At 38.5% G+C, this 15,089-nt stretch overlaps 2 protein-coding genes across 2 annotated transcripts in view; one reads left to right on the top strand and one right to left on the bottom strand.

Annotated features, from left to right (window-relative positions):
- Positions 1 to 15,089, bottom strand: part of LOC148116519 (von Willebrand factor C and EGF domain-containing protein-like) — a 38,280-nt gene that overhangs the window by 19,404 nt on the left and 3,787 nt on the right. The window lies entirely within an intron of this gene.
- Positions 248 to 14,287, top strand: LOC148116520 (pepsin A-like). Its single transcript, XM_087883466.1, has 9 exons — positions 248 to 303; positions 1,378 to 1,540; positions 1,892 to 2,009; positions 2,679 to 2,797; positions 7,546 to 7,745; positions 10,637 to 10,753; positions 11,124 to 11,265; positions 12,750 to 12,848; positions 14,018 to 14,287. The coding sequence occupies exons 1-9, from the start codon at positions 248 to 250 to the stop codon at positions 14,159 to 14,161; spliced, it is 1,158 nt and encodes a 385-aa protein (XP_087739592.1). The 3' UTR covers positions 14,162 to 14,287.

Here is a 15,089-nt window from a genome sequence, read left to right as displayed (position 1 = left end):
CCTGAGCCTGTTTTTTTTAAGTCAAGAACTTAATGCAAATGAAAAGAATAACATGGAAAGTTCTTCTTAAGGACATTTTAAAAACAGATAATCATATCAGGAATGTCTGCCTTTTTGTATGATATGCAAATATGATAAGAGAGTCTTGGAGCTATATATATGTGTGTGTAGCAAGCCTAAGGGTGTTGCTTAGAAGCTGGGACCCACACTTCATTTGAATCAACAACTTGGGGATAAAGGAGTAATCATGAAGTGCCTCTTACTTCTGAGCCTGGTGGCACTTTCCCAGTGTCTGACATCAAAGTAAGTATTGAGCATTGTGCTTTCTTCAAAGAAAACATCATGTACCATTTTCTTCAGAAGAATCTAATTTTCTTTCTAAATTATGTTCCACAAACTCTTCCAGCAAACTTTCTATTGTGATTGGTGGGCAAGCCACAAAGCCCTAATTTGCCTAGGTTTTCCACTGACTGTAATATTTTATTTGCAAATATCTGCTAATGCACTGTGTGTTCATCAAGTAGAACATGCTTCTTGTTCTATCCCTGTCCCCACACACACACAAACAGCTAGCCGGGGGTTAAAGAATTACTTGGCACACACAAGGTTCGTTATCAGGAACTTGGCAGCAATACAATAACCGTCTGCCAAGTGCTTTACTTCAAGAAGAGAGAGTTTTCCTCCACCATATAAACACCAACAAATACACACAGTTTTCAAAACAGTCCAGCTCAAACAGAAACCTTCAGCAGATTCAGGCGTTGTACAAAGTGACTAGCCAGAAGTTAGCTTTGTCCGTCACAGAGTCTAAATGGCCACCACACTCTCTTATATAGCCTGTGGGGTGTGGTCCAGTGACTCAGCTTAATCCCTGGCACGCCTCCTCATCTGCTGCAAACATTTATCTCACCTTCGTTGGCGTGGATCCAGGAACGACGTATCACCGTCATCCCTGTCATCGGAGACACCTGGCTCCTGGCCAATCTCCTCTCCCTCGGCAGACACCTAAGGCATAGCCAGAGAGGAAGGGCCTGGAGAGGGAGGCCTGGCTGGCTCCTCTCCTTCATGTTCGAAGCCTTCTCCCTCCGATAAAATGGGCTCGGGGGTCGGAGCCACAACACTTCTTTCTCTAAAGAGTATACCTAGATTTCAAGTCCTTCTTCCTCAGCAGAAATAAATCTGAATCTAACTTTTCCCATTCTGAGGGCCTCCAGATATGTTGCAATTATCTTTCATTCTAGCTGGGAATTCTGAACTTGTAGCCCTCTTAAGAGTGTTGAATCAGAGAATGTCCAAAATGCTTTTTTTTTTAATCTTTAATGCTACAAGCACTATCTCTCACTTATTAATTTTTCCTTTCCATTATTCAATGCTTAGGGTTCACCTAAAGAAAACAAAATCCGTGAGGCAAATCCTTCAAGAGCATGGGCTGCTAGATGATTTTCTGAAGAAGCATCCTTATAACCCTGGCACAAAATATTTCCCCGGGCTGCAAAATACATTTGCCACTGATTCTGAACCCATGCAAAATTATATGGATGTAAGTATTCCATATTAAGAGAAGATGCTCAGCATTTAGCCTATGGACAAGAATAGAGAATCTCAACACCTAAATATTAAATCTCAACATTTAAATCAATAGCCCCTGGCTCTGGAGAGCAATAAAAGAGACATATGGATTTAGGAAGTTATACTTTTAAATGTTTGAAAGCAATTTGAGATCATGGAACATAAACAATATTCTACTATAACAAATTGAGCAGATTTGTATTGTTTAAAAAGCTTGTCAAACTTGCTTTTGTCTACAAAGAAGTGTTCATTTGCTTCAAAAATGTTATGGAGATATCAGGGATGGATTTTTTTTATTATGTTCTATTTTCTGCCTCCACAGCTCGAGTACGTCGGCACTATCTCCATTGGCACTCCACCACAAGAGTTCACAGTCATCTTTGACACTGGTTCTTCCAACTTGTGGGTCCCTTCTGTGTACTGCTCCAGTGGAGCTTGTTGTAAGTAGTCTCCATAACTGATGCCTTCAGAAAGAGGCTACTCTTTATTCAAGCCATCCTCAAGCTAGTACCTTCCAAATGTAATAGACCACAAGTCCTATCACAGTATCTGTGTTGGCATGTTGACTGGGAATCCTCAGAACTCCAATCCCAACACATTTGAAAAGGATCATATCAGGGAGACTTCCTTATTCTCGTTTCCATCTATTTTTCCAATGTGTTCAACATGGATCATACAATATCAGGTATATTGACTGCTAGAGACAGCTTTGGGGAGCTGCTACTCAAGGGGATTATTATGGAATAACAGAACATGCTCCCACATAGCAAATGTTTAGGCACGAGCTTGGATATAGAAGTGTGGGATGTAATGTAAGGGATAATCAAATCATTTTATTACAGCCATAAAGCCAGATACAGTAAAATGTCTAACAATAGAACTATTACATATTTTGTTTTCCACATGAGATAAAGGGGAAATGTAACTATTATCCCCCAAATTATAAACCAGCTTTCAGGTTAGCTATGACTGAGGACAGAGTTCACATATTAGAGAATATTGCACTGGAATGAGTTTAATGCCAAGATCTTTCTTACTCTCTATTGCTCTTTCTGTTCTGTTACATATTCAATATGCCCACATCATACTACAATTACTTATCTTTGCAGCTAACCATCATAAATTCAATCCACAACAGTCTTCCACTTTCCAGTCCACCAGCCAGACCCTATCCATCGTCTATGGCACCGGAAGCATGACTGGAATCCTAGGCTATGATACTGTCCAGGTAAACTGCCAAAGAAAATAGACTGAGAAGCTATCCTTTGGGAAATGGAGTCAGCCTGGTTCTGGGTGGACAAACAGGGAAGACCTAATTGAATTCTGTATAGATCTTACTTATGGCAAAAGCTTTTTAGCTCTTTCCCAACTTCTGATTCTTGTTCATCTCAGAGGCAGCCAACACTATGATGTTTGTTTTGGGAATTTTCATAGTCAAGAAGAACAAGGAACTTTAACAAGCCTTGTTATGTATGCACTCATGACTAAATAATTAAGAAATTCAGTAATATCCTAGAACAGGGGTGTCAAACTCGATTTCATTGAGGGCAGCATCAGGGTTATGTTTGACCTCGGGGGGCTAGGGGGATCTGACCAGTTTGACGTCACTCATGTCAGGGGCACCTGTGGTGGCCCGAGCAATCTGCCAGAGAAAACAGGCTCCTGAGCTCTGTTTTTGGCTGCAACGGTCTCCTACAACCTTCTACAAGTGAAAATGGAGCTCATGAAGGCTGCCCAGGGCCCTCCTGAGCTCCGTTTTCGCTAGCAGAAGCACTGCAGGCCAGTGCCTCTGCTGTTTCCAGGGTGGCCCCGCGGGCCAGATCTAAGCACCCCGTGGACCAGATCTGGACCCCTGGTCTTGAGTTTGACACCACTGTTCTAGAAGATCTAAGAAATTCAAATTATCAATAACCACTTCTCTTGGAAAGTTGTGCCATAATTGTTCTTTATTTATGATTTGAACATTTTTTCCATTTATTCATGGCCAATTTTCAAAGGCTGAGTGGACAAGTCTTCTTGGTAAGGTTGTTCAGAAATGGTTTGCCATTTCCTCTTTTCTAGGGCTGAAAGAAAATGACTGGTCCAAAGTCATCCACCTGATTTTGCTTCTAAAATAGGATTAGAACTCACGGTCTCCCTGTTTTTAGCATGATGCAATAACCACAACTCTAAACTGGCTCTCTGTTCAAAATATTCATAGAACAAATTGGGGGGGGGGAGCCACAGTACTGTAGTGACACAACATCGTTTTCACAAGATAATAATAGATTTTATATTTTCAAATATGAGGATATATGGGCACTATGCATTTCATTTCAACAGACCTAGATGTAATTATGTGTGACAGCACACAGCATATATACTAGGGCAGCAGGGGTGGGTTTTACTTACCTTTACTACCGGTTTGCAACGGGAGTGTGCATGCACGCTTCTGCACATGTGCAGATCATCCATTATGATGTCCACGTGCATGGGCTGAGCCTCCCGCCTCTTTTACTACCGGTTCACAAGAACCAGACAGAACTGGGAGCAACCCACCACTGTAGGACAGGCAACCTAATATTTTTGACATGTACATAAATATCATTCAATTGGCAGAGATCCTTCATAGTCCCTTTTTGCTTTTATCACTCTCAACAGCAAATGGAGTCATCTCATTGTTCAACTCTTATGTCAGATCATTCATAACCAGGTGAAAACCACTAGTTCCAGGTGAAAACCACTAGTGGCTGATCTTTGGAGACCCAATTGTGCACATCTTGCTAATGCAAGAATTGCTCATTTATTCCTATCTTTTAGCCATTTGCCAGTCCAATGGGGCTCCTGATGCCATGTCAACTGGCTTTAACAGGGAGACTTTTTTGAGGATTTTTTTCCGAGTCCAAGAATACAGCCTCTGTTGAGCCACCTGGCTTACATGCTCATTAACACCTTCGAAAAAGTTTGGAAACTTAGAGAAATCATCTTGGTTTGTTTTCACCAAAACTTTTTTTTCCCCAATCAATTTGTTTTCCCTTTAATAATGCTTACAACTATTTTCCCTGGAAATAATAATATTCTGTCTACTTTTATCTATTCTGGAGCCCAAGAAAATAAAACTATGTACCATTTTCTTTTCTTTGCCATCAGCTGTAAGTTCATGTAACTTGCTGATTGATCTTATGTTTGTTTTCTTAATATTGAACTTTAACAAATTTGGAACTTTAACAAAAGCTAACTTTAACAAATTAGCACAGATGTTTCACTTTCTATTTTTACTTTTATAATGAGATTTCTTTTACTATGAACTAGCGAAACAGGGTCATTAGCATATTTCAGAAGCAGCACTACTTATTTTGATTCCAGCTGTCATCTCATTCCATCCTACTATTCTGTTAACATATTGCTGTAAAAGTTAAATGGGTACAGGGTCAATACTGTGGGAAGCTCTTTTCACACTATTGTGAAAACTAAGAACAGGGCTGACAGTTGTGACAACAGACAAGAGGTGCTTTCTGTTTTGTCTTCATAAAAGAGGCAAATGTCCACCTCCTACAAAAAAAAGCAGAAGGAAACAGATGCAACATTTGCAGCCTGAAATTGCCTATATATAAAGGTCTCATTTGAAAGTAGAATTCTTGAGATTCTTGTGACATAAGATTAATTTTTCATCTAATATATAGTATGAATCTGAGCTTTCTTAGATTCTAGTTGCATGGACTATTTCCAGCGTAGATTGCAGTGAAAGCACATCTGATAAAATGTATTCTGTCACATTCTCTTTTTAGTTCTGAATCGGGGGTGAAATACTACCGGTTTGCAACAGTTCACGCGAACTGGTAGTAAAAAAAAGCTGCAGGTTCAACGGAACCAGTGTTTCCGACGACCAGGAAATCCTGCTTTCTAGTGAATCTAAATCGAGCAGCACAGCTGTCCCCCCCACCTCGCTGTTCTACTTACCTTGTTAGGCCTCCTTTTTCCGTGCAAAACACACGTTTGGTGTTCATTGCGCATGATTCACTGTTCTGAATCATTCTGGCTGTCCAGATTCATTTCCTATAGTAACTTTTTCACTATAAAGGCTTATCAAAAGAATAATGACCCATTAGTAATATATACCACATTCTGGCATGACCTGTAAAGTAAACGCTTTGCTGAAATCAGTGAAGCTGTATCTCTTTCTGTTTTCTTGTGCTCTTCATTATTCATCTGATGTCAGCTAGCTACACCCCACCACCACCACCACAAATTTGCCTTTACTGCCATTTACATATTCATCTGGCATTTCTTTCTTTCTGCACGCTCTGGCTTTTTTTGTGAGATATTAAATAACACTGCTTGTGTGATAAATTAATCCAGTGGTTTGATAATTGCATATTGTCTTGGCTCTCCCTTCTTGGGCATAAACACTTATGTTTTTCACATAATATTTCCTGACAATAAAGCTGTAAATAAAATTAGATTTGCTTCTCATCTTGCAGTTTTAAACAATTCAGTGGATTTTTCATCTGTCCCTGGTGCTTTCCTATCTGACAACTGCCTCTTCTACCTCAAATGCTATTTGAGTTGGTTTCTGAATATATTCCCTTTCTCTACAAATGTTCCTGTTACTCTATAATCCCATTGTAAAAGGTTTCATTATAACATTGGCAACTTCCTTCAATCTATTTTTTTCTATTAGATCTCTTCCACAATTACTGTTGGGCATCCTTCCGTTAGGATATAAAATATCCTTTGAGTGCTCTTAAATTTTTTTTCATATATATATATATACTTGTTTTTCTAGTTATTTTCCTCTGTTTAGAGAGTTTTCCCTGTACTTTTTTGCTTAACAATAATGTCAATTTCAGTCATCTTATGTTGCTCAAAGTTTTAATTTATCTATCTTTCTCTGGCTTGTTTTGAAAACTATGAGGATTTTTTTCCTCTTTGTATTGGTTTTCCTTCAGTCTTCCGTTGTTTCTGGTCTCCTTCTTAGAACACCTTAGGTTGCCTGTCATTTAAGTTAAAAGTATTAAATAAATGCCTCATATATTGGCCCCAGATTCTGTTTCTTTGTTCTTCTGATCAGATCTTGTTGGCATACCTGCTCTCTTCGTTTTTCTCAGTTTAACCCATATATTAAACAGCAATAATTCATGGTCTCTGCTCCATAATCTGCAGCTGGAAGTATCCTGTTTACGGGATTTTATTTTTCAATTGTTTCTTCCTGTTGTGTAATTGACTGGATTCAAGGCTGATATCTCAAGTGAAATCCAAGTATAGTATCTGTATTCGAAATAGTTTTTGTAAATAAACAAATAATTATCTTTACCAAATTCTATTTTTTGCTTTATTGTGTTAATTTAGCCAGGCCGATTTTTCTATATTTCTAGGCTTCTTCAGATTTTTGCATTCCAAACATCCATTTGTAATATTTATGTTCTTTCCTGATGCTACATTTAGCACTTCTTGTATTATCCATAGAATTCCTCCATGTCCGCTATTGAATCTGTAGGAGATGAATATACTGATATATAATGTTGATATCAATGGGTATCCACTAATTTTAAGGAATAAGATCCAGTCATTCATTGGATTATAGCTCAATCTATATTCAACAATGTCTTTTTTGAGAATCATTGCCAATTCTTTGCAAGGAGATTAATCTCGATTCTGTGTCAATTACACTCCTTTCAAAATTTAGATTGGGCAGAGAGAAATAGTTGCAGATGGTAAACTAATAGGACATACAGAGAGATTTCCTTTGAGGTTATTTTATGAGATAGACATTAAACTGCAAAGCAGTTTATTTAAAAGCGGTGAATCAACTAGAATCAAGTGAATTATATGAATCATTCAAGGTCTGTTTGCAAACACACATGTATGTAGCTATGCATAACTCTGCTTGAAATTGAAATTAAAATGCCTCAGTATGTGCTTCCGACACAAATGTAGTAGTACTTTTTGAAATTAAAAAGAAATTTTATAACCATTTCTCCCTGTTCTTCTGCACAGGTTGCAAATATTCAGGTCAGCAACCAAATCTTTGGTCTGAGTCAGACCGAGCCAGGCAGCTTCCTTTATTATGCCCCCTTTGATGGAATCCTGGGTCTGGCTTACCCTAGACTATCTTCCTCTGGTGCCACTCCTGTCTTTGACAACATGATGAGTGAAAATTTGGTATCTCAGGATCTCTTTTCCGTCTTCCTCAGTTCGTAAGTAACAATGATTTGTGCACGTTTTTCTGAAGGGACTAATTACTATCTGTTGCTAGAAGGGAGAGGGCATGGATGCCGACCATATTATTCCTGGAGAAACTCAGCAGTAGACAATCCTTTCCAGTTTTACAAGTTTTCAGTGCACTACTGCAAGATTAATGAAATATTATGAAAAATCCCCAGTGAGGGTTTTTTTAAAAAGCATGCACATTCAATAACAATATCCCTATAAAGTAGTATGCATATAACTCTTCACCATGAATAGCAGGTGGCGGCATGTAGGTGACTGTGACTGATCCCCAAAAGACTAAGCAGGGTTAGACCTGTTTAGTATTTGGATGGGGAACTATAAAAAAATTCCAGGACTGTTGACTAGAATAGGAACTTTTTAAAACAAAATTCCTGGAACAAGTCAATGGTAAATTACTTTTATCCCTTTGAGTTCTGCTAGATTGCGTCATCGTAGCAGCAGGGATATTCCTGAGAGGGTTGAGTGAAGAATACTAGGAGTATATTCCAGGAGTCTGTACACTACAGGTAGTCCTCCACTTACAACCATTAGTTTAACAACAAGTTTTGAGGGGCCGAAAAGAGTGATTTATGACTTACAACTATTGCTGCGTCCCCATGGTCCCATGATCAAAATCCAGGCGTTTGGCAACTGGCAGGTATTTATGACAGTTGCGGCATCCTAGAGCCATGTGATTGCCATCAGTGACCTTCCCAGGAGACTTCTGATCACTTAACAACCATACCATTTGTTTAACTGCAGTGATTCACTTAAGGATAGCAGCAAAAAAAGTCCACAAGCATGACTTGCTTAACGACTGCATCACTTAGCAATAAATATGCTGGCCCCAATTGCTGTTATAAATTGTGGATGACCTGTATTCCAGCAGGTTGCCCAAGGCATATAATGGGTATCAGAACTGCCTGCCTACAATCATTAAGCTCCTATAGTGGGTGGCAATATAGAAAAATGCTGGAAGCAGATGATCACTTTAGTGACAATGGCTAAGGCATCATTTCATACTACTGTATGGAAAAGGGAAATGATAAACCTCTCCTGTATTTTACAAAGTAAACTTGTGAGTAGACAGTGGAAAGGGACTGACAATATAGTGCCCGATATAGGTTGGATTAAGCTCAATATGCTACTGAGGAAAAGCTCAGGATCTTTCAGAGTACAGGTAATATTTATGACACAACTAGATTAAAAATGCAGGGATGTTTAGCTGCTGATCTTGCCAGGCAGGAAAATAAAATCTGCCAGCAAATCTGTAATATAACCCAGATCATACCAACCCAAAAAAAGAAAGTTTAGCACAGAATGGAAATTATAATACCATATCCATAATTTCACATCCTAGCAAAATTAAACTTAGGATCAACCAAAGCAGGTTATTTGGAAGAGGAAATGCCAGATGTTCAAGCTGGCTTTAGAAAAGATTTAGGAATATTAATTCCATTATTTATTTATTTATTTATTTATTTATTTATTTATTTATTTATTTATTTATTCCATTTATATGCCGCCCTTCTCCGGAGACTCAGGGGGGCTTACAATGCATTTTAAAAAAACCATTATAAAAACATTTAAAAATTAAAACATTAAAACCCATTCACACCATTCATGGCCGGATCTCACAAGATCGCAAAAGCAAGATCAACGGCCCCAGGCCTGCCGGAATAGCCAGGTCTTCACCACTTTTCGGAAGGCCAATAGGGTGGGGGTGGTCCGAACCTCAGGAGGTAACTGGTTCCAGAGAGCTGGGGCAGCCAGAGAGAAGGCCTTCTCCCGTGGGCCCGCCAGCCGGCATTGTTTAGCTGATGGGACCTGGAGGAGACCAACTCTGTGGGAATCTTACCGATCGCTGGGAGCTATGTGGTAGAAGGCGGTCTCAAAGATAACCTGGCCCTGAGCCATGTAGGGCTTTAAAGGTAATAACCAATACCTTGAATTGTGCCCGGAGACCAATAGGGAGCCAGTGCAGCTCGCAGAGAATTGGTGTAATGTGGGTGTAACTAGGTCACCCAGCTTGTGCGGCTGCATTCTGGACCAACTGTAGTCTCCGAACACTTTTCAAGGGTAGCCCCATCTAGAGCGCGTTGCAATAATCTAACCGTGAGGTGACAAGGGCATGAGTGACTGTGAGGAGAGCCTCCCGATCCGAGTAGGGTCACAATTGGTGCACCAGGCAAACTTGTGCAAAGATCCTACTAGCCACAGCTGTCAGATGTTGCTGACAGATGTTGCAGATCTTATTTCTTAGAATAAGAAATGCTATTGCTGATGCATGCTGGATAATTAACAAAAACGCAGAAAAGGGTTTATATGAGCTTCTATAGATTATAGAAAGCCCACTGATTGTGTTGACCATAAGAAGAATGTCCTCGAAAAATTTGGAACCACAGAGCATCTTATCTCCTTACATGAAACTTATAAATGGGACAAAAATCAGTAGTCCAGAGGGAACATAGTGGAACAGATTGGTGCCAGGTCAGTGAGTGATTCAAATAAGCCATACACCCTCTTTTTTATTAAAGGGTTAGGGTATATGCTGAATATATAGAAAGAAGAGAATGGACTGAAAGAATCTCTAGTTTTATAGCTCATATATCAATTCCCAGAGCTAAATTCCATTTCTTCAACAGCATTTACCCCTTATCCATATAATCACTAGATAGCAACCAAGAGATGCAACTCTCTAATTCTTTGCTACTACCAGTACCTTATAAGTGAAACCATCAACTAATTAACCCATTGTTTTAAGGGTATTATTTTTAAAAGTTTGCAATGGGTCAACAATATAATAGGAAACAAAAAGGAAATGAAAAAATATTTGCAATTCCTCTAATTGGCATGTTCTTGTATGTTCATTTTTCAGAGATAGCCAGAATGGGAGTTTTGTAATGTTTGGTGGCATTGACTCCTCCTACTATACTGGAAGTCTCAACTGGGTGCCCGTTTCTGTTGAATCCTATTGGCAGATCACTGTGGACAGGTAACCCAACTCCTACACCTTCAGCCTTCACATCCCTGCTTCACAAAGATGCAATCAAAAACCAAATACAGAATAATGGCAAAAGAAGATGCCCATCAATTCTACGAAGTAGGACAGATTAGGAAATAGATACTTTAACAACTATAGGAATATAGTTTAGCATTGTGATATAATAGATTCTTGAAAACTTGCCAAAATTTCCTTCTGCTCCCTCTTATAGGGAGAAAAAAGTCAAGGTGGATTATTTTGAATCTTTCTCATTCTTCTTCCTTTCCCATGGCCCAAGTTCTTTTATAATTTCAAAAGACCTGCAGGCAAACGGTTATGGTAGTTTTCTTTCTCTCATCTTTACCTAAATATTTCCTTTCAGTATCACCTTCAATGGTCAAGCCATTGCTTGTTCCGGTGGCTGCCAAGCTGTTGTTGACACTGGTACCTCCCTCCTGGCAGGTCCTCCCAATGCCATTGCTAACATTCAGAACTTCATTGGTGCCCAAAATTCCAATGGTCAGGTGAGCTTGATAATAATGATATGTGACTATAATTAATATACATAAATAAGTAATCATTACCAGTAATGAAAAATTGCTGGGAACATAGTGTTGAAAAAGTAGTAAGTGAGCAGGTTAAAATGTCAGATTTCCAAATACAAACTGATAAAGTCTTGACTCACAATACACCAGATTTAACTGTTGTTGAAAAAAAGAAAGCATGGATAATTTATGCAGTAGTATCAGGAGATAGGAGAAGACAAAGAAGATCTGAAACTCAAAATGGAAAGTTTATAGCATAAAGCAGCTGTGGTGTTTCCAGTGGTTATCAGAACACTGAATGCTATACCAAAAAATCTTGGATGACATTTAGAAAATTTGTTCATTGACAAAATTTCCATCTGACAATTGCAAAAGGCCACACTACTTGGATCCACCCATATGTTACACTGATACATTATGGCATCCTAGGTTCTTGAGAAGAACTCAATGCGCATGAAGGCCAATACTAGCTAAGGAACTGGCAGCTGTGATTTCCACATTATTGTGTATATAATTCTTCTTAAAGGTTGAGACAGGAAAACAGACCAAGCGCATTGTGCTAGGAGATCTTTAGAGATCTATGGTTCAATGATTTTGTGAATCTTAATAAGAGGTTTTTCAGGTTAATTTCTAGTGTTTTTTGCTATTGTTATGTACAATCCATTTTCTCCCTCTATTCCAATTCTTATGCAAGATTCTTGCTTTGCCCTAGCTTCCTAATGTGATTTAGCTAAGTAAATGCCATTTTCAGTCCTAGTTAATCAGCAGTGTCATATAATTGCCATGCAGAATAGGGTGGCGCATTATGGAAAACAGTGCTGGTCAGATCAATGATTGCAAAGATCATTACACCAGACCTTCATCATGGACCATGTATCCTCCACCAAGCCCTCACTTCCAAGTTCCTTAGATTCCTCTACTAGACCAAAATTACGCATAAAAATGAAAGAAAACAAAACCCACAAAGATACTAATTGGCTATTACTAGCCAGACTTCATTCTTCCCCTCCCAATATTGTTCTGCTGACATGTGGTATGCCTTCCACACTGCAAACAGCTATCGCTTGGAATATAATTCTGATCTCAAGTCATCATTGCTGATTCTTGTTTCAGGAAGCATCATTCTAATGCAGGACTGAGCAATTAATTTTCTCAAGGAGCTACATGAGAAGGGCTGAACCAGTAGGGCTTTGAAGGTGCAAAAGCATGCACATACGCACATACCTAAATTGGGGGAAAAAAATAGCAGCCACCTTCAAAATAAAAGCAATCCACATGGGACAGATAGGGAGGGCCAAAGGGTCAGAGGTGGCTTTTGCCCAGGTGTGTGTAAAATGCCCAGGTTTGTTCTAATGCATTTTTTTCTGGACAATTTATAGCCCAGCTTTTTTGTTTGTTTGTTTGTTTCTCAAATCTTATGGGGCTGCTAATATATGTTTTCTGTTCATCCTACTTCACATCAGTATATAGTCAACTGCAATGCTATCAATGAACTGCCTGACATCGTCTTCACCATCAATGGCATTCAATACCCAGTGCCTGCCAGTGCCTACATTCGCCAGGTAAGATCTGTGGTTTATCCAAAAAATTATCTCAAATAATTTAGGTCATACAATAAACCTCAAGAGAGAGGAAAAAACCTGACCCATGAAAGAATTATAGCAAGACAATCTCAGTCACTTATATTCAAGTGGGAGAAATTTTCTAACATTTGAAATGTTTTTGATAATTTTTAGCATAGCAGTATTTTCATTATGCATTAAGAATTGAACACTGCAACTCTGAACATGAAATCCAACACATTTAGTGATAAGATTATTCTCATGTAGATCATATTCATTTCTAGTAGTTCTCATTTTCCATAATAGACCATCCTTAATATGTTAGACTTTAATTCCCAGTGTTTAGGCTATCTGGGGGATTATCAGAATAGAAACCCAACACATTTAAAGAGAACCAGAATGAGGAAAGCTATAGGAGATTATTCTATCAGCTTATCATTTTGGACTCAAGAATAACAACTATGTTTAATCACAAATATTGCAATATTAACCTAATGTTCATGGTATTGGATTGTACAAATGTTCTAGGAAACCACGGTTAAAGAGCAAGCACTGTTAAACATGTATGACTCACTGCTATATATTATCCATGGGGCTCTTCAGAAAGTTTCATACAGGGTCCGAACATGGTTCTCAGCATCCTGGTCTTTCCTCTATGGCATTGCCTTCATTTTCTCCCCAGGCCATTCATTCATTCATTCATTCATTCATTCATTCATTCATTCATTCATTCATTTATTTTTTGTCAAGCATGTATAACATAACAGATATACGTATAAATATGATTATGAATACATGAAATGGATATGAATAAATGGGGACATTTATTCCCATTTTTTAGTCAGTGTTACGGTAGCTGTACTAAGAGGAACATAGCATTTTCATTACTCCAACATAACCGAACAGCAGGCTTAAGGTATGCAAAATCTGTAAGGGTTTGCCACCCATCACCTTTGAGGGAAATCAGATGACTCCAGATTTAAACAAGAGGCAAGTTAGAGGTAGACAATGGAGATAGCCTATTCAATGCAAGTATGATTTTCTGCTACTCCAACATGGATAAGGAAAACTCAACAGGAAGGGGAGGGGAATGTCAGCTTCCTGATGCTTTGCAAAGGCCCTCTAGTTACGCCATTCAAATTTATCATATATTTGAACTTCTCTTTCAGTTCCAAAGTTATTGTGCGAGTGGCTTCGAGAATATGTTCTTCCATTCTGATCTTTGGATCCTTGGTGATATCTTCATTCGTCAATACTACGTTGTCTTTGACCGAGCAAACAACCAGATTGGCCTGGCTCCTGTGGCACAGTAATAGCAACATCTTATTGGTCATATTATAGCCTAAGGATGGTCTTGACTCTTTGGAATTAAATTTGGTAATTATGCTCCTGATCCCCATGCTTCAATGTCAGCAACAATAAATGAATATAAAAATAAATGGCTTTGTATTCACTGCACACTGAATGCATGTCAACTAACGAACTGAAGTTAATTCACTCCAAGTGAAATTTCCCAAGTGAATACATCCAACCAAGGGAACCCAACAACTTTGTGAATAATGGATATCACTGTCAAACTATTCTTAATTTTAGGAAGTTTTTTCCAGCATTCAACAAACATTTAACTTTCCTGCAATTAGTAAAGAAGACATCAATAAACATATTTTCCAAGTCTTATATTTGTCTATATACAAAACAAGCCTTTAAAGATGAACTGTATCAAATTCAGTTATTAAAAAAATCCAGTTTATTTAAACTTATTTGCCATAATTTTTATTGTAATATATACTTTAGTTTTTAAAACGACCACCTTCTTTTGTTTTTTCTTCTATCACCTTTCTTCTTTTGTCTCACAGAATGTTCTGTTGGATAACATTAATAGTCCAAATCCAAATTAATCCACTAGATTCCTTTCTAAATTACTTCTTCTGACTGTTAATCCATAGCGGGATCCTTCCTCGCTTGTCTGATTGCTTCTAAGCAGCATCTTTTCCCTTCATTCCCCAAGGTCATTCACAAACTCCATTACAGAAATGGCCAATTATATTCAGAAATCCTCCCCACCTCCCCTCCCCCCCCACTTTGCCCAAGATGCACAGCTTCCAAATCACTGTTGGGAAGATATTTCTACTCCATCAATAAGAGCTTTTACACTGTGCTCTCAATTGTGCCTTTTACCCAGCTTTTGACTCCAGTCTTATCTGATTGCAATAACAGAGACTTTAGTACAGTAAACGACAG

This window comes from Pantherophis guttatus, chromosome 1 (genome assembly GCF_059756535.1).
Source record: "Pantherophis guttatus breed Tessera chromosome 1, ASM5975653v1, whole genome shotgun sequence".
NCBI lineage: Eukaryota > Metazoa > Chordata > Lepidosauria > Squamata > Colubridae > Pantherophis > Pantherophis guttatus.
Note: the sequence above shows the minus strand (reverse complement) of the source record. Positions and strands in the feature narration are given on the sequence as shown.